General features: G+C 44.4%; 1 protein-coding gene across 1 annotated transcript in view; it reads right to left on the reverse strand.

The window, feature by feature from the left end:
* LOC126176738 (5-hydroxytryptamine receptor-like) overlaps positions 1-23,990 on the reverse strand; it is a 720,373-nt gene that overhangs the window by 14,143 nt on the left and 682,240 nt on the right. Inside the window, exon 4 of the mRNA XM_049923907.1 lies at positions 5,124-5,406. Coding sequence (XP_049779864.1) covers positions 5,124-5,406 — 283 coding nt within the window. The remainder of the gene's footprint in view (positions 1-5,123; positions 5,407-23,990) is intronic.

Raw genomic sequence — 23,990 nt, forward strand, 5'->3', positions numbered from 1 at the left:
TTTTACCTACTTGATCGTCTGCTGCCTTCACTACTTCATCCCTCAAAGCTACCCATTCTTCTTCTATTGTACTTCTTTCCCCCATTCCTGTCAATTGTTCCCTTATGCTCTCCCTGAAACTCTGTACAACCTCTGGTTTAGTCAGTTTATCCAGGTCCCATCTCCTTAAATTGCTACCTTTTTTTTGCGGTTTCTTCAGTTTTAATCTACAGTTCATTACCAATAGATTGTGGTCAGGGTCCACATCTGCCCCTGGAAATGTCTTACAATTTAAAACCTTGTTCCTAAATCTCTGTCTTACCATTATATAATCTATCTGACACCTTCTAGAATCTCCAGGATTCTTCCATGTATACAACCTTCTTTTATGATTCTTGAACCAAGTGTTAGCTATGATTAAGTTATGCTCTGTGCAAAATTCTACCAGGTGGCTTCCTCTTGCGTTTCTTAGCCCCAATCCATATTCATCTACTATGTTCCCTTCAACTCTCCCTTTTCCTACTCTCGAATTCCAGTCACCCATGACTATTAAATTTTCATCTCCCTTCACTACCTGAATAATTTCTTTTATCTCATCATACATTTTATCAATTTCTTCATAATCTGCAGAGATAGTTGGCATATGAACTTGTACTACTGTAGGAGGCGTGGGCTTCGTGTCTATCTTGGCCACAATAATGCGTTCACTATGCTGTTTGTAGTAGCTTACCCGCAGTCCTATTTTTTTCTTCATTATTAAACCTACTCCTGCATTACCCCTATTTGATTTTGTATTTATAACCCTGTATTCACCTGTCCAAAAGTCTTGTCCCTCCTGCCACTGAACTTCACTAATTCCTACTATATGTAACTTTAACCTATCAATTTCCCTTTTTAAATTTTCTAATCTACCTGCCGTATTAAGGGATGTGACATTCCACGCTCCGATCCGTAGAACACCAGTTTACTTTCTCCTGATAACGACGTCCTCCTGAGTAGTCCCCGCCCTGAGATCCGAATGGGGGACTATTTTACCTCCGGAATACCCAAGAGGACACCATCATCATTTAACCATACAGTAAAGCTGCATGCCCTCGGGAAAATTACGGCTGTAGTTTCCCCTTCCTTTCAGCCGTTCGCAGAATCAGCAGAACAAGGCCGTTTTGGTTAGTGTTACAAGGCCAGATCAGTCAGTCGTCCAGACTGTTGCCCCTGCAACTACTGAAAAGGTTGCTGCCCCTCTTCAGGAACCACAAGTTTGTCTGGCCTCTCAACAGATACCCCTCCATTGTGGTTGCACCTACGGTACGGCCATCTCTATCGGTACGGCCATCTCTGTTGCTGGGAACGCAAGCCTCCCCACCGACGGCAAGGTCCATGGTTCACGTGAGGGGGGGGGGGGGAACTGGTATAATAAAATAGTGGTCAAGACATCTTGAAATGTTTACATTGCTTCCACGGTACTAGATGAAACAATAAGGGAAGCCTAGATTGGAATAGGTCCAACAAATAATGGAGGACGTAAGTGCAAGTGGAATTCTGAGTTGAAGAGATTGGCACAAGAGAGAAATTCGTGGCGTACCGCATCGACATAGTGCGAAGTTTGTCAGCGCATGGCATACTACACTGTATTACCGTGATGCTTCCAGGGGTGACTAATTCTTGACTGGTGTGCTTATTTCTTATATCCATAGATGTCTGTCCATCTTGTGCTATTACCCTTTTTATTTACTCTGTATAGTATTGGTTTCTTAATATGTATTCTATAGTACCGACTACCGCATTATATAAAGCCTCATAGAGCATCGAACGTGCATCGTCATTGTCCGGCATCTCACCATCCCATTCAATTGGATGTTGACCGCTTCCGAAGATTTCCTCAAACTTCATCCTACCCTCCGTAATTGCCAACCTTTTTTTTTTTTTTTTTTGTCATCAGTCTACTCATTGGTTTGATGCGGCCCGCCACGAATTCCTTTCCTGTGCTAACCTCTTCATCTCAGAGTAGCACTTGCAACCTACGTCCTCAATTATTTGCTTGACGTATTCCAATCTCTGTCTTCCTCTACAGTTTTTGCCCTCTACAGCTCCATCTAGTACCATGGAAGTCATTCCCTCATGTCTTAGCAGATGTCCTATCATCCTGTCCCTTCTCCTTATCAGTGATTTCCACATATTCCTTTCCTCTTCGATTCTGCGTAGAACCTCCTCACTCCTTACCTTATCAGCCCACCTAATTTTCAACATTCGTCTATAGCACCACATCTCATATGCTTCGATTCTCTTCTGTTCCGGTTTTCCCACAGTCCATGTTTCACTACCATACTATGCTGTGCTCCAGACGTACATCCTCAGAAATTTCTTCCTCATATGAAGGCCGGTATTTGATATTAGTAGACTTCTCTTGGCCAGAAATGCCTTTTTTGCCATAGCGAGTCTGCTTTTGATGTCCTCCTTGCTCCGTCCGTCATTGGTTATCTTACTGCTTAGGTAGCAGAATTCTTTAACTTCATTGACTTCGTGACCATCAACCCTGATGTTAAGTTTCTCGCTGTTCTCATTTCTACTACTTCTCATTACCTTCGTCTTTCTCCGATTTACTCTCAAACCATACTGTGTACTCATTAGACTGTTCATTCCGTTCAGCAGATCATATAATTCTACTTCACTTTCATTCAGGATAGCAACGTCATCAGCGAATCGTATCATTGATACCCTTTCACCTTGTATTTTAATTCCACTCCTGAACCTTTCTTTTATTTCCATGATTGCTTCCTCGATGTACAGATTGAAGAGTAGTGGCGAAAGGCTACAGCCTTGTCTTACACCCTTCTTAATACGAGCACTTCGTTCTTGATCGTCCACTCTTATTATTCCCTCTTGGTTGTTGTACATATTGTATGTGACCCGTCTCTCCCTATAGCTTACCCCTACTTTTTTCAGAATCTCGAACAGCTTGCACCATTTTATATTGTCGAACGCTTTTTCCAGGTCGACAAATCCTATGAAAGTGTCTTGATTTTTTCTTTAGCCTTGCTTCCATTATTAGCCGTAGCGTCAGAATTGCCTCTCTCGTCCCTTTACTTTTCCTAAAGCCAAACTGATCGTCACCTAGCGCATTCTCAATTTTCTTTTCAATTCTTCTGTATATTATTCTTGTAAGCAGCTTCGATGCATGAGCTGTTAAGCTGATTGTGCGATAATTCTCGCTCTTGTCAGCTCTTGCCGTCTTCGGAATTGTGTGGATGATGCTTTTCCGAAAGTCAGATGGTATATCGCCAGACTTATACATTCTACACACCAACGTGAATAGTCGTTTTGTTGCCACTTCCCCCAATGATTTTAGAAATTCTGATGGAATGTTATCTATCCCTTCTGCCTTATTTGACCATAAGTCCTCCAAAGCTCTTTTAAATTCCGATTCTAATACTGGATCCCCTATCTCTTCTAAATCAACTCCTGTTTCTCCTTCTATCACATCAGACAAAGCTTCACCCTCATAGAGGCTTTCAATGTATTCTTTCCACCTATCTGCTCTCTCCTCTGCATTTAACAGTTGAATTCTCGTTGCACTCTTAATGTTACCACCGTTGCTTTTAATGTCAGCAAAGGTTGTTTTGACTTTCCTGTATGCTGAGTCTGTCCTTCCGACAATCATATCTTTTTCGATGTCTTCACATTTTTCCTGCAGCCATTTCGTCTTAGCTTCCCTGCACTTCCTATTTATTTCATTCCTCAGCAACTTGTATTTCTGTATTCCTGATTTTCCCGGAACGTTTTTGTACTTCCTCCTTTCATCAATCAACTGAAGTATTTCTTCTGTTACCCAGCAGCTACCTTCTTTGTACCTATGTTTTCCTTCCCAACTTCTGTGATGGCCCTTTTTAGAGATGTCCATTCCTCTTCAACTGTACTGCCTACTGCGCTATTCCTTATTGCTGTATCTATAGTGTTAGAGAACTTCAAACGTATCTCGTCATTCCTTAGTACTTCCGTATCCCACTTCTTTCCGTATTGATTCTTCCTGACTAATGTCTTGAACTTCAGCCTACTCTTCATCACTCCTATATTGTGATCTGAGTCTATATCTGCTCCTGGGTACGCCTTACAATCCAGTATCTAATTTCGGAATCTCTGTCTGACCATGATGTAATCTAATTGAAATCTTCCCGTATCACTTTCTGTATCTATTCATCTTCAGCTTGCGACGTCGGCATGTATACCTGAACTATCGTTGTCGGTGTTGGTCTGCTGTCGATTCTGATTAGAACAACCCGCTCACTGAACTGTTCACAGTAACACACCCTCTGCCCTACCTTCCTATTCATAACGAATCCTACACCTCTTATACCATTTTCTGCTGCTGTTGATATTACCCGATTCTCATGACCAGAAATCCTTGTCTTCCTTCCACTTCACTTCAGTGACCCCTACTATATCTAGAGTGAGCCTTTGCATTTCCCTTTTCAGATTATAGTTTCCCTACCACGTTCAAGCTTCTGACATTCCACCCCCCGACTCGTAGAACGTTATCCTTTCATAGATTATTCAATCTTTTTCTCATGGTAACCTCCTCCTTGGCAGTCCCTCCCGGAGATCCGAATGGGGGACTATTCCGGAATCGTTTTGCCAATGGAGAGATCATCATGACACTTCTTCAATTCCAGGCCACATGTCCTGTGGATACACGTTACGTGTCTTTAATGCAGTGGTTGCTATTGCCTTCTGCATCCTCATGTCGTTGATCATTGCCGATTCTTCCGCCTTTAGGGGCAATATCCCTCCCCTAGGACAAGAGAGAACCCTGAACCTCTATCCGCTCCTCCGCCCTCTTTGACAAGGCCGTTGGCAGAATGAGGCTGACTTCTTATGCCGGAAGTCTTCGGCCGCCAATGCTGATTATTTATCAAAATTTAGGCAGTGGCGAGGATCGAACCCGGGACCGAAGACGTTTTGATTATGAATCAAAGACGCTTCCCCTAGACCACGGGTACTCAATAGGCGTAAACGAAAGCATTCGTGCTGTGTGAAAGTGTAGCCATTCGTGCACTGCATTACTTTCTGGTGATGATCCACAGTGCGACGAGATACCACACAGACGATGCTTAGAATTTGGAAGTAAGTACCGTAGGTGACCAACTGACCGGCCGGCAGGGCGCAGTCGGTGACGGTGGGCGCGTCCGGCTCGAGCCCGTTGGCGACGGAGCCCTTCTCGGGGCTGCTGTTGTTGGAGGAGACGGTGGTGAAGGCGGTCGTCGTCTCTGAGATGGTGGGTAGCGGCCGGCCGATGACGGTGACGACGGCGGCGGCCAGCCCGCCAGAGGTGCCGGCCGCGCCCGCCACCACGCCGCCCGCCGCCGGGTTGCGCGCTGCCGCGCCGCCGCCCGCAGACGCCGTCACCCGCCGCCGGATGCGCTTGCGCGCCGCCTGCGGACACGGCAAGGCGGACAGCCTGAGCGGTTGCTGCTCACTACTGCTGTGGCTACTTAGACCGCATCAGTCTGAGCCAGATACCAACATGCACGTGCGGGGAATAAGGTTCCCCAGAACATACTGTCATCCTCTGCGGGCAGTACTCGAAAAATATATATAAATTACACTTAGACAACACAGAAAGAGACATATATATATATATATATATATATATATATATATATATATATATATACGTAGTAACAAGAGGCCCCGAGCAATGAAAAGCACCCCGTCTTCAGGCCATGAGTGGCCTATCGGCACCATCCGACCGCCGTGTCATCCTCACTGGAGGATTCGGATAGGAGGGACGTGGGGTCAGTACACCGCTCTCCCGGTCGTTATGATGGTATTCTTGGCCGAAGCCGCTACTATTCGGTCGAGTAGCTTCTCAATTGGCATCACGAGGCTGAGTGCACCCCGGAAAATGGCAACGGCGCATGGCGGCCTGGATGGTCACCCATCCAAGTGCAGACCACGCCCGACAGCGCTTAAGTTCGGTGTCCTCGCCGGCCCCGAGCAATGGGAATAAGTAAATGCATTAACAGACGGCATTTCTAAAACAACATACAAAGAGTACCTGCGGACACGACATATCAGACATGCCTATATGCAACGCTACAACAATCTCCACAGGGTGGACAGACACCCACAGTGAAAGCGACAACATTGACACTCAAGGGGAACAGGAGAAGGAGCAAGATCAGATACAATACAAAACAACTCAAATCACTTAAGAAAGGCAAGTCTTCCGTTCCAGATGGTATACCAATCAGGTTCCTTTCAGAGTATGCAGACACAATAGAGCCTTTCTTAGCAATCATATACAACCGCTCACTTGACGAAAGGTCTGTTCCTAAGGACTGGAAAGTAGCACAGGTCACACCATTATTCAAGAAAGGAAGTAGGAATAACACATTGAATTAGAGACTCATATCACAGACCTCAATTTGCAGTAGGATTTTGGGGCATATACTGTACTCGAAAATTATGAATCACCTTGAAGAAAATGACTTATTGATGCATAACCAACACGGATTCAGAAAATATCGCTCTTGTGCAACACAGCTAGCTATTTATTTGCGCGATAACACGAAACAAGCTGCCTTTCTTTCCACTTTTTCGATGTCCTCCGTCAATCCTACCTGGTAAGGATCCCACACTGCGCAGCAATATTCCAGCAGAGGACGGGCAAGTGCAATGTAGGCTGTCTCTTTATTGTGTTTGTCGCATCTTCTAAGTGTTCTGACAACAAAGCTCAGTCTTTGTTTCGCCTTCCCGACAATATTATCTATCTGGTCTTTCCAATTTAAATTGCTCATAGTTGTAATTCCTAGGTATTTAGTCGAACTGACAGCCCTTCGATTTGTGCGATTTATCGTATACCCAAAATTTATCGGATATCTTTTAGTACCCATGTGGATGACCTCGCACTTTTCTTTCTTTAGTGCCAATTGCCACTTTCCGCACCATACAGAAATTCTCTCTAGATCATTTTGTAATTGGAATTGATCGTCTGATTATTTATCTAGACCGTAAAATACAGCGTCATCTGCAAACAATCTAAGGGGGCTGCTCAGATTATCACCTAGATCATTTATGTAAATCAGGAACAGCAGAGGGACTATGAACGTACCTTGCGGAACGCGAGATATCACTTCTCTTCTTCTCGATGATTTTCCGTCTATCACTACGAGTTGTGACCTCTCTGAGAGGAAATCTCGAATCCAGTCCAACAACTAAGACGATACTCCATATGCACGCAATTTGATTAATAGTCCCTTGTGAAGAACGGTATCAAAAAGCCTTCTGGAAATCTAGGAATATGGAATCCATCTGAGATCCCTTGTCGGCAGCCGTCTGCGGACACCGCACGGCAGACAGCCTAAGCAGTCGCTGCTCACTAATGCAGTGGCTACTTAAACCGCATCAGTCTGAGCCAGTTGCCGACATGCACATGTGGGGAAGAAGGTTTCCCGTTCTCTTTTGCGGGCAGTACGCGAACAGTAGACATAAATTACTCTTAGACTACACAGAAACAGGCATACATATTTACATAGCAACAAGAGGCCCAGAGCAATGGGTACAAGTAAATGCATTAACAGACGGTATTTCTGAAACAATATACAAAGAGTACCTGCGGACACGACATATCAGACATGCCTATATGGAACGTAACAACAATCTCCACAGGGTGGACAGACACCCGCAGTGAAAGCGACAACATTAACACGAAAGGGGAACAGGAGAAGGAGCAAGATTAGATACAATACTAAATAAGACACGGAGAATTAGGAATCAGACACAATATGCCAAAATGCACTGGAAAATTGTACATACAAGTCAAGTAATAGTTAAGGATAGCGAATACTAGGGTAAGTGTAGTGCAAAAACTTGGGAGTCTAGCAAAGAAAGCACCGAATGTTGTACATGTATGAATATCTAATGCCAATGCTTAGGATTTGCAATCAATTTTTCTGCTACTAACAATAAATTATTTTATTGTGACTGGCAGTCAACAGTCGAGGAAACAATTCCGAGATATTCACTGCCAGTCACAGTTCGCGATGGCAGTAATAAATCTGTCTTCCATCCTATAATCTTTCTACATAATTCTTGAAGCAACAAATTATTATATAAAATAAATGTTATTCTATGTCAAATGTTGCATAACAAAAGAAAAAAAACTACAAAAAAGCTGACAAACGACATCTATACGTATCCATGTACAACAATGGGTGCTTTCTTTGCTAGATTCCCAACTTTTTGCACTACACGTACCCTAGTATTCGTTATCCTTAACTATTACTTGACTCGTATGTACAATTTTTTTAGCGCATTTTGGCATCTTGTGTCTGATTCGTAATACGTACGACCTGTTTTAAAACATCAGGTAACAGGTCTTTAAATTAGCAGTAAATAAAATACTAAGAGCGCGAAAATTCAAACAAACGCAAAGTGTCGGGAACAGTGTTTCGGGACAGGAAGGGGGTATTGTTGTGCGAGTTGTTGCCCACCGGTACAACAATCAACGCTGCCAGGTACTGCGAGACGCTGCAAAAATTGCGACGTACAATTCAAAACAAGAGGACGGGTATGCTGTCCGAGGGGGTGCGTCTGCAGCAGGATAACGCTCGACCGCACACCGCTAAAGCCACCAACGAGCTCATCGCTTAATTTGGATGGGGTAGTGTCAAAGACCCACCCTACAGCCCGGACTTAGCCCCATGTGACTACCATCTCTTCCCTGACATGAAGAAACACCTGGGTATAGCGCATTTCGACGACGGAGAAGAGATGGAAGAAGCGGTTCTGAGGTAACTCCGCGGCTTGGCATCAGATTTTTTTTTTTTTTACTTGAGCATTCAAAAGATCGTACACCGCATTCAAAATGTGTTGACCTCAGTGGCGACGATGTAAAAAAGTAGGTTAAAATCTGAAGTTTCAAAAAATGTATGCATTCACGAAATAAACATGTTTTACGGTGTGAAAAAAATTGAGAACCTTATTTTACGGACACCCCTAGTAATAAAATTGTTAGACCAATTTAAACTTTTAACTGGTTATCACATGTTGATTTAATATCCACTGATATGATGATGATGACGATGAATATCATCATCATCGTACTGAGATTTTTCGGTAAGACATATTTGCCTGTTCCGGAAACAAGCAATTTAAAGCTGATCGCATCATTTTCTTCGTCGCCGTCCTGACCTCCTTCCATCCTTGGCCTGTACTCATATATCTTTCTTTGGTGTCCGACTTCGTAATGACATGCCGTTCCTTTCTATAATGTTGGATCTTTTCTACTATTCCTACAATATGGATCTTCTCTCTTATTGTTCCTACAGTGATCTTACAATTTATATACAGCCACAGGCCTCAGAAATTTGTACGGATACCATTTACAAATGTTCAGAGCACTTTTCAATGGTGGACCAAGGAACGTTTATCTGTCGTGACACAACTCGTGCAAGGCTTCAGAATCTCACACTGCGTACAGCATCGTCAGCGATGGCGTCAGTAACTTCAACAATTTGTGTGCAACTGGCCGTCGGTCTCTCCCAGGCGCAGTTCTGAGAGAGAGTCAAATGGGTCAAGGCAAGTCGAGTAGGCCATTTCTGTTGCTTCATTTCTCTTAATAGTTTTTTCCGGTAAAACCATAGGCGTACTTCGGCTCCATAGAACAGGAAAGGTAGAATAGCAGAATTACATAATTTAATTACTGCCGCTTTTCTGGTTTTATTCATGACGTTCTTTTTATCGTACCTTGTCGAGGTCTTAACTTCAGTTTTTTTTATGGAATTGGTTAAATTATATTGCTTTGCATACGGCTCTTTGTAGGTTACCTTACGTATTCGTCAACATAACCCTGTCATCTGCATAAAGGCCTGAGATACGTGTACACGGTTGTTATAATTAAACTTTCTGTACCTGAGTCAGTGTAGACGGAAAACTATTCACTGTAGTGTTGCCCAAATTTATAAGAATGATGTTCAGATTGAGCGCTGCAGGATTTGCGTTATTAGCAGTGTTAGCGTCATGACTTTCCCTTAGGAGCCGGTACTCGTATGGCGACGCAGGGCTGAAAGACGAGCATCACTGTGCATTGCGCTTGCAGACAGTATAGCTGGACAAGGTGAGCAGGGCTTCAATCGTAAAGCTGTTTTAGCAAAACAACAGCAACAGAGCTGCTCCTCTTTGCGAGTATCAACGCACTGAAGGAATACGCTGACGTCCTCATTCTGCACCATGGATGAACAACATGATTCGGAAGTTCGGATAACTGGTGACTTAGGAACTGCTCCTCAGAGAGTCTGACAGCCAATTGCGACACAAATTGTTAAAGAATTTGCTGATGCCATGGCCGCGAGTGCTGGACGCAATGTGCATGAGCCGTGTGGTGTCAGATGAACATTCCACAGCCCACCATTCGAAAAATGCTGTGAATAATTGCGAAGTGGTATCTCTAGCGCGGTTCCAACTGTCGTGAATACAAATGGTTGTCACGTTGACAAACGACTGTAACCTGGAACATAAACATGACACGCAGTTAACAATGTTACCCTCTCATGTGGAAGTTAAAATGTGTTTTTTTCTTAATGGTCTATTCGATATTTCTCTTCGACGTGTCCTTACTAATGTTTCCACAAAATTTCATTGTCTGCGATCACAAATTTTTCATGGGGCCCTCTCAAGCAGGGAAAGTTTAATTGTAACCACCTTGTATACTTTTATACCAAAATGGTGTTCCAGGTATTTTTTACTTTTCTGTGAACAAAATCAGTCGACGGTGCATGTTATGACGCAGAAACTTCGACGTAAGCAATCTGCAACTAATCCAGCTGATCATTCGACGTTTGCTCTTCAATAGCGCAATATCCATTTGGAAATGGTCACTGGATGGAGGCCTAAGACGTTCGTGGACTTAATAAAGTACCTGTTAGGAGCTGAAACGGCTTTTTATGAATTAAGTTCTATCTTAGAGATTTGTTTACTTGGTTTTCATTCGTTATTAGGTACAGTCACAGTTAAACAGACCGTTCCTCAGATTTATTTATTTATTTTTGCGACAGGGAACACCAGCCGAAGGAGCTTTTGCCGCAGTTGGAATTAACAGCTGACGACTAATGTAAGAAACGTCAAATGTTATCGAAACGTGGACAGCGGCCTGATGATGAAACTGTGTTTCGACATGAGTAACTGTGCTATTTGTGTAAATAAATAGCATTGTTGACAGTTGTTTGTTACTGTTTTCTTCTTTGCAAGGATCAACATGTATTTTATACACAGTCACGGTCTCAGATGCGAGTTTTCGACAAAACAGCAATTACAGAATGCTCAAATGTTTGTGAAATCATATGGGACTTAACTGCTACGGTCATCAGTCCCTACGCTTACACACTACTTAACCTAAATTATCCTAAGGACAAACACACACACCCAAGCCCGAGGGAGGACTCGAACCTCCGCCGGTAACAGCCGCACAGTCCATGACTGCAGCGCCTTAGACTGCTCGGCTGATCCTGCGCGGCTAGTGAATTATACAAATGAATAAGAATGGTACGATTTTATCAGTGTCGCTTAGACTAGGTCGGAAGTAGGCGAGCGCATTACGTTGCTTGGCATGCGTGACGAATGTTGTTGCCACGGCGGCCACCACCCTGGGCATTCGTCCTGATGAGGCTCATTAAGCAAACACACACCCGCACTCGGCAAGATGAGTCCCTGGCGTGTGGCCGGCCGTTGTGTTCTGGAGACTTCTGACAGATGACGCCCGCGACCTTGCTCCGAGGGGCGTCTCCCTCAGTCCTCGACTTCTCGCAGCTTGTCCTTAAAATGCCATATTCCATGTTCACATAAAAACTTAGTTTACCCTTTCATTTCAAAGAAAGGCAAAGGTCTTAGCATTGTAACGTTTGGCAGAGTTTATGATTTTCGTCCACTAATTCCTGACGTTGTACCACGAGCCTCTCTATCTCTCGTTTCTTTTATCATTTTGCTTTTGGGTGTTCGTTTCCAACATGCTGTGGGAACATCACTTTACTTCAAAACGAGCATTTATTTCCAGGGTCTCCAGTCAATGGCTTAACGAAGAGTGCAGGCACCAGATTGCTTGTAACTGCAAGCTACCACAGTAAAGCGTGACTGACGGAAACTCAGCGTCCATCCCAAAATACATCATCTGATCAAAAGTATCCGGACACCTCTACGTAAGGTGTATTGACCACTATATGTGACGACGGGAGACTGGGAGCTCTGTCAGTAGAGAAGCAATAAGACATAATGATTGTGTCGGGAGAGATCAGTGACTTCGAACATGAACTAATAATTGTGTGTCACCTGAGTAACAAATTCATCCGGGACATTTCGGTCCTTCTAAAGCTGCCGACGTCGGCTGTACGTGATGTGATCGTGAAATGGAATCGTGATGGAACAGCTGTAGCTAAACCAAGGACAGATAAATCTCACATACTGACGGACGGGGACTGTCGAGTTTTGTTGAGGGAAGTTGTAAAAAAACGTTCGCAATCAGCAGTAGGAATCGTTTGTGAGTTCTAAAGTACTGTCAGTGGTCCAGCTACTACAATGACTGCGCGTGTGGAGCGGGGTACAACGGTAGAACAGCACCTCATAAAAACATTCTGTAGTCAACGCTAAGCTGCGCTTGAGGTGAAGTGAAAAGCGACACCATTGGGTAGTGGATGACTAAACGAGTGATATGGAGTCACAAATCACGCTATACCCTGGGGAAGTGCGATGGAAGGGTTTGCATTTGACGAATGCCTAGAGAACGTTAGGGCCAATAGCGATTTATGGACAAGGTGGTGTTGCAGTGTAACAGTGTTGTTCGTGGTTAGGGTATGCTCACTATCTTCAGCATAAGACACACCAAATGCGGAGGGATACGAACACAGTTCACAGCACTGTGTACTGTGTATAGTACTGGAACAACTGGGAGGTGGACATCATGATAGTGGTCCCTGTAGTGTAGCAGTGTCTGTGAGGCAATTGTTTGTGGACAATGAAATTCCTCAAATGGACTGGGAGTCCTATGATCCCGACGTGAACCCAGTGGAACACTTTCACTCCAGATCCCAGTTTTTAACGTCATTACCTTCTCTGGTTTTTGCTCTTGAGGATGAATGGGCTGCTATTCCTTCACAGATATCCAAGTACCTGACTGAAAGTGTTCCCAGCTGACTGTAAGTCCGCATTAATGCCCACTAACAGGTGTCTGGATAATTCTGCTCTGATATGTCACTCTGACCGGGTGAGTTGCAGGCGGAGTATGAAATGAGACTGGTCATCAACTTGGAGGATCGTCCTGGCCATTGGTATGGTAGTGGGGGGCGCGGTGGGTAAGCGGGGGACAGGGGGGTAAGACAGACTGGCAGATGAGGATAAAAAAAAGGAAACCCCGCGATCAGGTCCTGAAGTCCACAAGACAGTCGACCGATCGCCTGTCATCCCTTCATTTATCATCTAATGCGGCATGGAGGGGCATGAGGTCAGCACACTGCGCTCTTGGTTGTTGTCGACCTTTCAACCTTGGAGCCGCAACTACTCAGTAAGGTAGGTCCTTAGTTTTCATCATGAGCCTGAATGCACTCCGCTCTACTCTTCCATCAAGGAAAAATCCTGACATTACCGGGAATGAAACACGCGTCCTTTGCAAGACGGCCTGTCGGATTGACTACGGAGACGAACGTAACAGCGCATAACTTCAGTAATGTTGCCATAACCGATAAAAGGGAACGCCGATGCTGGTATCCGCGATAGTACCTCAGAATACCTGAAGATAATATTTTTATTTTTCGGTAAGAGATAAATGACAATGTCAGAATTAGGATTTTCAGTTTCTCTATTACAAGGATCGATAATAAGGATCATTAATGCTCAAGTGACTTATTATTATTTACTGGCTGAAGAGGACCCGCTTTGTTTGATCTTTCATCCTTTTCTTCTGAATTTGCAATAAAATATGCGTAATTACTCATCTTTTTTTTGTAGAGGTGGAGGAGCCCCTGGAACGAGGTCATATTCGATGGACGGACTGGCCTGCCGGTTAATACCCTACTTAAATCCCATTGAGCACCTGTGGGATACTTTGGGAAGATAGTTGCACGCGTCTACATACACCCACAACTATCCGGTAGTTGTCAAACGCGGAAGAATGAAACACCCTACCACAGGTAATCGCTACCAACCTTGCAAAGAGCAGGGGTTTCCAGGGAACCATAATAAATTGCGGTGACCTTAGAGTAATTATTTTTAAAAAATAAAACTGTCATTTCTGTTCGTCTCATTGCGTATTTCTACAGGCACCTTCCGTACTACACAGTAGCACCTGTTTCTATGTCGCATGTCAATGTAACTTCCTACAGGCAACTTCCATTAGCGGTTACGATGTCCGAGATCAAAGGTGCAATTCTGTGTAACATGTAGAATGGCCACCAGAGTGCATTAATGTTCTTCGTGTCTACTATTGTTACCAGACCGGGTAGGCTACATAAGGGGTGTGGACAGCGTCAGATGTTGACTGATCATTGCAAAGGACACGGAGATACAGCGTACTCGTGGGAGACTACATTATCAGCATCTCACAGTTTGAAAATGACCTCATTGTACGGTTCAATTGTGCGATATCCACATCTATGGGGAATTTGGTTGTGACAGTGGCACGATGTTGGACGACATGGGAATTTCATAGCAGGCATATACGACGTCGAGGTTCGGATCGACCTCTCCTGACCACCACAATAACCATGCTGTGGACCAAAAGCGTATTAACCCCTTTACATCTGTGCCTCCCAGAACACGTAAGGAAATCCCCGCAACATTCTGCATCAAACTACACGATTGGTCGCAAATTAGTTGCGGTCGGAATGTAGAATTACCGTCTCGTGCATAGGCTAACATTAACACTACAAAACTAAAGGTTGTTTTTTGAGTGGTACCGTGACCGGGAAGCGACTGATCGCGGTTCTGCACTACCACAGATGAACATCGTGAGAGAGTAGAGTAGCAACCCCGAGAGCCGTACAATTCTTCCTATGTTTTGGAGAGGCAAAACACTGTAACTTCTGGCGTAATGGTGTGAGAAACCATCAGGTATGACTTAAGGTCGCGGCCAATTGTGACTGAGCGAACTATGACGACATAACTGCGTTGTAGACATCCTGCATCTTCACTCTGTTACCTCTCAGACGACAGTTTCGTGGTGCCATTTCTCAACACGACAGTGCTCGTCCATGTGTGGCACGTGTCTCTATGAACTGTGTGCATGATGCTGAGGTACTCCAGTGGCTGGAATAGTCCCCAAATCATTCTCCGATAGAACGTTTGAGGGTCAGTTCGGGCATGAACTCCATCCAAGGGCCAGTTTGTCAGTTTATAGGATATCAAGGGCTAGCTACAATAGTTGTGGGTCACCTTTCGTCAAGAGCGGACTCAATGTCTTTAAGACACACTTCCCAAGCGAATCAGCACATGTATCGAGGCTACAGGGAGAACAACATCGTAGTGATAAGTGGGCTCATTTGATTTGAACTTGTAGTCACTATCATAAAATCACGTACCCTACCAATCTGTGAATTCTCATTTCGTTTCTTCCTCCACTTCTGCGTGCTTCACTTTTTTTGTTAAACAGTATATACACTACTGGCCATTAAAATTGCTACACCAAGAAGAAATGCAGATGATAAACGGGTATTCATTGGACAAATATATTATACTAGAACTGACATATGATTACATTTTCAAGCAATTTGGGTGCATAGATCCTGAGAAATCAGTACCCAGAACAACCACCTCTGGCCGCAATAACGGCGTTGATACGCCTGGGCATTGAGTCAAACAGAGCTTCGATGGCGTGTACAGGTACAGCTGCCCATGCAGCTCCAACACGATAACACAGTTCATCAAGAGTAGTGACTGGCGTATTGTGACGAACCAGTTGCTCGGCCACCATTGACCAGAAGTTTTCAATTGGTGAGAGACCTGGAGAATGTGCTGGCCAGGGCAGCAGTCGAACATTTTCTGTATCCAGAAAGGTCCGTACAGGACCCGCAACATGGAGTCGTGGATTATCCTGGTGAAATGTAGGGTTTCCAGAGATCGAATTAAGGGTAGAGCCACGGGTCGTAACCCATCTGAAATGTAATGTCCACTGTTCAAAGTGTCGTCAATGCGAACAAGAAGTGACGGAGACGTGTAACCAATGGCACCCCTTACCATCACGCCGGGTGATACGCCAGTATGGCGATGACGAATACACGCTTCCGATGTGCGTTCACCGCGATGTCGCCAAACACGGATGCGACGATCATGATGATATAAACAGAACCTGGATTCATCCGAAAAAATGACGTTTTGCCATTCGTGCACCCAGGTTCGACGTTGAGTACACCATCACAGGCGCTCCTGTCTATGATGCAGCGCCGAGGGTAACCGCAGCCATGGTCTCCGAGCTGATGGTTCATGCTGCTGTAAACGTCGTCGAACTGTTCGTGCAGATGGTTGTTGTCTTGCAAACTTCCCCATCTGTTGATTCAGGGATCGAGACGTGGCTGCACGATCAGTTACAGCCATGCAGATAAGATGCCTGTCATCTCGACTGCTAGTGATACGAGGCTGTTGGGATCCAGCACGGCGTTCCGTATTACCCTCCTGAACCCACCGATTCCATATTCTGCTAACAGTCATTGGATCTCGACCAACGCGAGCAGCAATGTCGCGATACGATAAACCTCAATCGCAATAAGCTAGAATCCGACCTTTACCAAAGTCGGAAACGTGATGGTACTCATTTCTCCTCCTTACACGAGGCATCACAACAACGTTTCACCAGGTAACGCCGGACAAGTGCTGTTTGTATATGAGAAATTGGTTGGAAACTTTCCTCATGTCAGTACGTTGTAGGTGTCGCCACCGGCGCCAACCTTGTGTGAATGCTCTGAAAAGCTAATCATTTGCATATCACAGCATCTTCTTCCTGTCGATTAAATTTCGCGTCTGTAGCACATCTTCGTGGTGTAGCAATTTTAATGGCCAGTAGTGTGTTTAAAATGTATTGAAGAGCCAAAGAAACTGGTACATCTGCCTAACATCCTGTAGGGCCCCGCGAGTACGCAGAAGCGCCGCAACACGACGCGGCATGGACTCGACTAATGTCTGAAGTACAGCTGAAGGGTAATGACACCATGAATCCTGCAGGACTGTCCATAAATTCGTGAGAGTACGAGGGGTTGGAGATCTCTTCTGAACAGCACGTGCAAAGCAGCACAGACATACTCAATAATGTTCCTGTCTGGAGAGTCTGGTGGCCAGTGGAAGTGTTTAAACTCATAAAATGTATCTGGAGCTACTCTGTAGCAATTCTGGACGTGTGGGGTGTCACTTTGTTCTGCTGGAATTACCCATGTCCGTCGAAAGTCAAAGTGGACGTGAACGGATGCACGAGTCACATGTCAGAGTCGTATCTACACGTATCAGGGGTCCCATAACACTCACCTGCTCACTCCCCACACTATCACGGAGCCTCCAGTAGCTTGAACACTCGTCTGCTGACATGCAGGGTCCATGGATTCATGAGGTTGTCTCCATACCCGTATTTTCCATTCCAACGATACAATTTGCAACGAGACTCGTCCGAGCAGACAACATGTTTACGGTCATCAACAGTCCAGTGTCAGTGTTCACGGGCCCAGGCGAGGCGTAAAGCTTTGTGTCGTGGAGTTATCAAGGATTCGCGAGAGGGCCTTCGGCTTCGAAAGCCCATATCGATGATGTTTCATTGAATGGTTCGCACGCTGACACTTGTTGATGGGCCAGCACTGAAATCTGCAGCAATTTGCGGAAGAGTTGCACTTCTGTCACACTGAACGATTTTCTTCAGTCATCGTTGATTTCGTTCTTGCAGGACTTTTTTTCGGCCGTAGCGATGTCGGAGATTTGACGTTTTACCGGATTTCTGATATTCACGACACACTCGTGAAATGGTCGTGCGGGAAAATCCCCACTTCATCGCTAACTCGGAGATGCTGTGCCCCATCGCTCGGGTGCCGACTAGAACACCACGTTCAAACTCACGTAAATCTTGATCACCTGCCATTGTAGCAGCAGTAATCGATCTAACAACTGCCCCGGACGCTTGTTTTCTTACAGTATATAGGCGTTGCCGACCGCAGCGCCGTAAACTGTCAGGTTACGTATCTCTGTATTTGAATGCGCATGCCTATTGCAGTTTCTTTGTCGCTTCAGTGTATGAGGGCGTATCGTAAATTCTAATTTCTTTTTTCAGTAGGCAATTTACCTTTGAAGATGGCACCCATAGATGGGGACAAAATGTTAATAATATACATCAATCATGGCTTTTCATACCAGATGTTTTATCCACAGTGTACTTCGTCCATATTTGCTAAGATTATCATAACTGATGTAATCAACTAGCTACTAGTATCACTTGACTACCTGGCCTATCATTATTTGCAAATATCATTGCTGATAAATGTTTACAGCTCTAGCAGTACCATGATTTCAATCTTTAATAAGCGTTTCTGTAAGATGGCAAGATTTTGTCACTATGCATTTAATATTCTGTAAATTGTTTTCGATTTATACTTATATTACATCACATTTACGATGCACGACTGTATTATTAATAATTTAACTGCCTAATTATGGCTAGCACCACGTACTAAGAATTTCTGTAGTACTGTATGTCCGGAAATTAAGTAGAGCTGAGCACTGACAGAAAGGGTGACGTGGGCAGTGTGTTCTCCAGAAGCCGCTACGGGCTAAAGAGGGGCTGGGGAGAGAGTTGTCGTGTTCTGCAGGGGCGGAGATTTACTGCCCTGAGAGAGAGGAAAGTGAGGAGGGGGCGGTTTGCAACGCTGAAGGAAACAGAATGCCTGCAGTGTGCACAGTGTGGTGGAGGTTGCAATCTGATGGGCAAAAAAAAAAAAATTGCGTACATGATGGGAGAGCATCAGGGGTGGAACAAGGCTAAAAACAGCTATCTTAGTGTGAAGGAATGCGTGCGGCACGCTTCCCATCGAAAAGCAGAGCCACATATTTGACACATGTTTGAATGGCACAGTGCTAAGGATGTAGGAGCGTAAGCATAAACTTCCAGAAAATCTTCTGAAAGGAGTATGAACTTCAGGTGATTGGTTGGCAGCTTGATGGCCCATGTAGTGCGAGGTAATGTCTTGTAACGGCCGCTGGGATTCGTGGCCTCCTAAGCTCAAACGTAGACGCCAGGTGTCCGGGAGGGAGCGGGCACGTGGTGTGGAATACTTTCGTGAAGGGATCGATCGAAGATACTTCCCTCCGGGTATCGACCTAGAGACGTTGCCACAGCGGTAACCCTGGCGGCTAGATTTAGAGAAGTGTTGATTTCTTCACACGGTGCACATGAAGTCGTTTCTCTCTGAACAGAATTGTTATTCTGTTTACTCGAATGACGGCTGGTTAATTTTCTGTGGAAGTGTTTGAAGTGCTTGTTTACGGTAGAATACTTGAGGCAAATTTCTGTTCCTGGCTAGCGAGCAAACAGAAATCTTGACTCATGTTGTGTCTTGTACTGAGGTAACTTCAGGCCTAGGAGTTTGCGGACGGTATACTGAATCCACTGCGTAGGCACAGAATTAGAGGTTTGCCACGCACATCATCTGCATAGCTGCATAGCAGATCACTGGTACAGCTGTCTGTACTTCAGTGGGTTCCATTTGCTTGTCCACCGAGCTTTTTTCTAAAAGTTCCAGTTAGCGTGTACGTCTACGTTTCTTACCGCTAATCCGTATCAGTCAACTTTGTGTCTATCTATGAAAAGGAAGTGCAATCTTCAACATATCTTCTGTCAATCTCGTAATTACATGTATGGTACAACCTGACAGTGTGTACTTCATATTTATACAATGTTTGCACTCTAGATGTTTTTTGGGAGCAAATAACTTACAGTATCCAAATTGTGATTCATTCTCGTAGCGTAGTTATAGGAATAACTGGTTTGATTAGCTAGATTGAACTGAAGTAAAATCTCAAAACGACACTTCGTTTTATGGAAATTCCTTTCTTCTTCTTCCATGAATTTCCCAACTTCCCTGAGGTCATCCACAAATCTGACGTAAAGCGAAACAATATCGCTCTTTGTGCAAGTCAATGCGTATCATAACAAACGCACTCGAAGTTTGTTAGATATGTAAACATTGTCTTCACTTCTTCACTAACGAATTGTTTCATTCATAGCTCTCTAAACTCTTCAGGTTTATCGTCCTATCGACGACTAGATCATCAGACGCAGTACTATATCGGCTTGAGGAAAGATGAGACTGGAAATCGACTGTGCCGTTTTCAAAGAAACCATCCCCAGCATTTTTCTTAAGCGATTTAGTGAAATCATGATAAACCTGAATGTGGATGGCCAGATGGGGATTTGAAACATTAACCCCCATCTATAATTCTCCTTTTATTCCACACACATTATTAGAACGTTCTGCGTAATTCATAGTTTCGTGAAATATTTTTGCTCTCAAAATCTTCCAGTATTCATAAATTTGCCTTTTTAAACATACGTTTCACGCTGAATCTTGGGTCGTCTAGTTCATGATTTTAGTAATTTTGATGTCTGTGGGGAAGCTCTAATGTGTACTCCGCTAGAGAAATGTTCTGACAGTCGAAAACTTAGTTTGATTACTAATCTCAAAATTTGCAAATAGACTGAATTTTGTTTCACCTGCTTCTATGTGCACCATTATAGTCAGAATTCGTCATGCAAATAATTCCTTGCTTTGTTTACACATTAGCATTATCTAACGTGCTCGTGAAATGCATAGAACTGTCAGATTTGTACGTTTACTAACAAGAAAAAGAAAGAAAGGTACTCACAAGCATTTACCAAGTCTTCCAAAAACCGCAGTTTAAAAATCTCCTTTAATTATGTAAATGCTTTGACAAACTATTATTCAGGCGCGCACGGTCGCCCTTGCTTGCTATAATTTCTGCATCGGTCTCTCTTACGTGTAATCTTCTCATTATACAGGTAATATATGAGCTCCCCGCCCATCAGCGTTTAGGAGCGGTCGTCAAACAAATATTAACACAATTTACTACCAGCAGTTTAAAAAAGGGCTGAGTACTAATAGAGAAATAACAGTGATTCCTTACCAGGTATGTGATTTTCTACTGGTATAAGTGATATCCTGAATAATAAAGTTTTAGAAAGGATAGTAAGGTTGTAGTAATTATGGGAATAGAAAATGAGAGTAGTTTAGCACAAGTTTTAATCAGAGAAATATACGGCAATGGCTTCTTTTGCTTTCTGTGAACAAATGTATAACTTAGTTCTCATCCCAGAATGCTCTCCCTCAGGATGATACGCACTGAGCGCAATATATGTTTGTGAATGAATGAAATCGTCTGCAACAGTTGAAATACCATTGAGGGAGGCAGAACTGTCTCTTCCACTAAAGTGTCAGGATTTCCATACATACTAATTTCTTATGCTAATTCACTGCACATATGAACTGAAGTGTCATCATGCGCTGGAATACCAACAAGACAGGAAAATCTGTCGTCCATAAACACACAAAACGGAAGTGTTCGGCTTCTCCATTTACAGTACGGCCAATCTAACCTAGGTCCATTACGGATTTTATGAGTAATTTAATGAGTAACCATCAGTCTTTTTTATACACTCCTGGAAATTGAAATAAGAACACCGTGAATTCATTGTCCCAGGAAGGGGAAACTTTATTGACACATTCCTGGGGTCAGATACATCACATGATCACACTGACAGAACCACAGGCACATAGACACAGGCAACAGAGCATGCGCAATGTCGGCACTAGTACAGTGTATATCCACCTTTCGCAGCAATGCAGGCTGCTATTCTCCCATGGAGACGATCGTAGAGATGCTGGATGTAGTCCTGTGGAACGGCTTGCCATGCCATTTCCACCTGGCGCCTCAGTTGGACCAGCGTTCGTGCTGGACGTGCAGACCGCGTGAGACGACGCTTCATCCAGTCCCACACATGCTCAATGGGGGACAGATCCGGAGATCTTGCTGGCCAGGGTAGTTGACTTACACCTTCTAGAGCACGTTGGGTGGCACGGGATACATGCGGACGTGCATTGTCCTGTTGGAAAAGCAAGTTCCCTTGCCGGTCTAGGAATGGTAGAACGATGGGTTCGATGACGGTTTGGATGTACCGTGCACTATTCAGTGTCCCGTCGACGATCACCAGTGGTGTACGGCCAGTGTAGGAGATCGCTCCCCACACCATGATGCCGGGTGTTGGCCCTGTGTGCCTCGGTCGTATGCAGTCCTGATTGTGGCGCTCACCTGCACGGCGCCAAACACGCATACGACCATCATTGGCACCAAGGCAGAAGCGACTCTCATCGCTGAACACGACACGTCTCCATTCGTCCCTCCATTCACGCCTGTCGCGACACCACTGGAGGCGGGCTGCACGATGTTGGGGCGTGAGCGGAAGACGGCCTAACGGTGTGCGGGACTGTAGCCCAGCTTCATGGAGACGGTTGCGAATGGTCCTCGCCGATACCCCAGGAGCAACAGTGTCCCTAATTTGCTGGGAAGTGGCGGTGCGGTCCCCTACGGCACTGCGTAGGATCCTACGGTCTTGGCGTGCATCCGTGCGTCGCTGCGGTCCGGTCCCAGGTCGACGGGCACGTGCACCTTCCGCCGACCACTGGCGTCAACATCGATGTACTGTGGAGACCTCACGCCCCACGTGTTGAGCAATTCGGTGGTACGTCCACCCGGCCTCCCGCATGCCCACTATACGCCCTCGCTCAAAGTCCGTCAACTGCACATACGGTTCACGTCCACGCTGTCGCGGCATGCTACCAGTGTTAAAGACTGCGATGGAGCTCCGTATGCCACGGCAAACTGGCTGACACTGACGGCGGCGGTGCACAAATGCTGCGCAGCTAGCGCTATTCGACGGCCAACACCGCGGTTCCTGGTGTGTCCGCTGTGCCGTGCGTGTGATCATTGCTTGTACAGCCCTCTCGCAGTGTCCGGAGCAAGTATGGTGGGTCTGACACACCGGTGTCAATGTGTTCTTTTTTCCATTTCCAGGAGTGTAGATCACTACTACAAAACTTTTCGCACATTGTCATTTATTTTTGTAATACGAGATTTATTTCAAATCGCCCCAAATTTATAATTCATTTCTTTGATATGCGTGGTAACTTGTACCTTTTCCTTGTTTTGTGGGGTCCTAACCCTTCAGCAGTACGGAAGAGCTACTAACTGATAAGGTTCAGTTCGTCAGCTTCTCAGCCAATTTTGAAGGAGTTACTGTGTTCTGATAAAGAATCAAATTTCTGATTTCATTTTTAAGGTATTGGAGTGATACCAAGCGTCAAAATATACAAATTTTATTTAATAGCTTACTTAAAAATATTTTCCAACGAATTTGACCTCCGTCTCATTCAAATTTAAATACCATACAGTTGTGTTGTGCCAACTATCCTTCACCTCATGCTTTTCTACTTTTCTATTTTCTTCCTGCGTGTCTTGAAGAAAGTCCTCTAGCTTCCTAGACGACTGTAATATTCTAGATGCCTTTCGGTGCCAATTTCTACGCTTTGCTCATAGTTTTAGTGTTACTTTAGACTGTGTGTTTTGTATTTTTTCTCAGTCTTATTATTTCCTTATTGTGTCTTGCGACCCATGGAGTTTGTAAAAATATGAAGATCCCCATGCATCTGAAAAAAATATTAATAGAATTCGCGTTTAAAAGGAGAAAGACAAGAAGACATAGAAAATGATTTCACACTCAAACACTAGAAAAAGTCAAATCATAGGAAAGGTCACTTTCTAAGAAAGTAAAAGTTTAGCTATGTTGGTAATTAATCTTTTATGTGGAAAAATCAACTGTTTATTGTCAAGCTGACGTTAATGTAGGGAGCTGTAAAAATACTCTACATGCAGTCTATCGTGGAAAAGACTGTGTTCACTCTTACCATTAAGAAAACCGGATGGTTGTTGTCCGT

This window comes from Schistocerca cancellata, chromosome 3 (assembly GCF_023864275.1).
Source record: "Schistocerca cancellata isolate TAMUIC-IGC-003103 chromosome 3, iqSchCanc2.1, whole genome shotgun sequence".
NCBI lineage: Eukaryota > Metazoa > Arthropoda > Insecta > Orthoptera > Acrididae > Schistocerca > Schistocerca cancellata.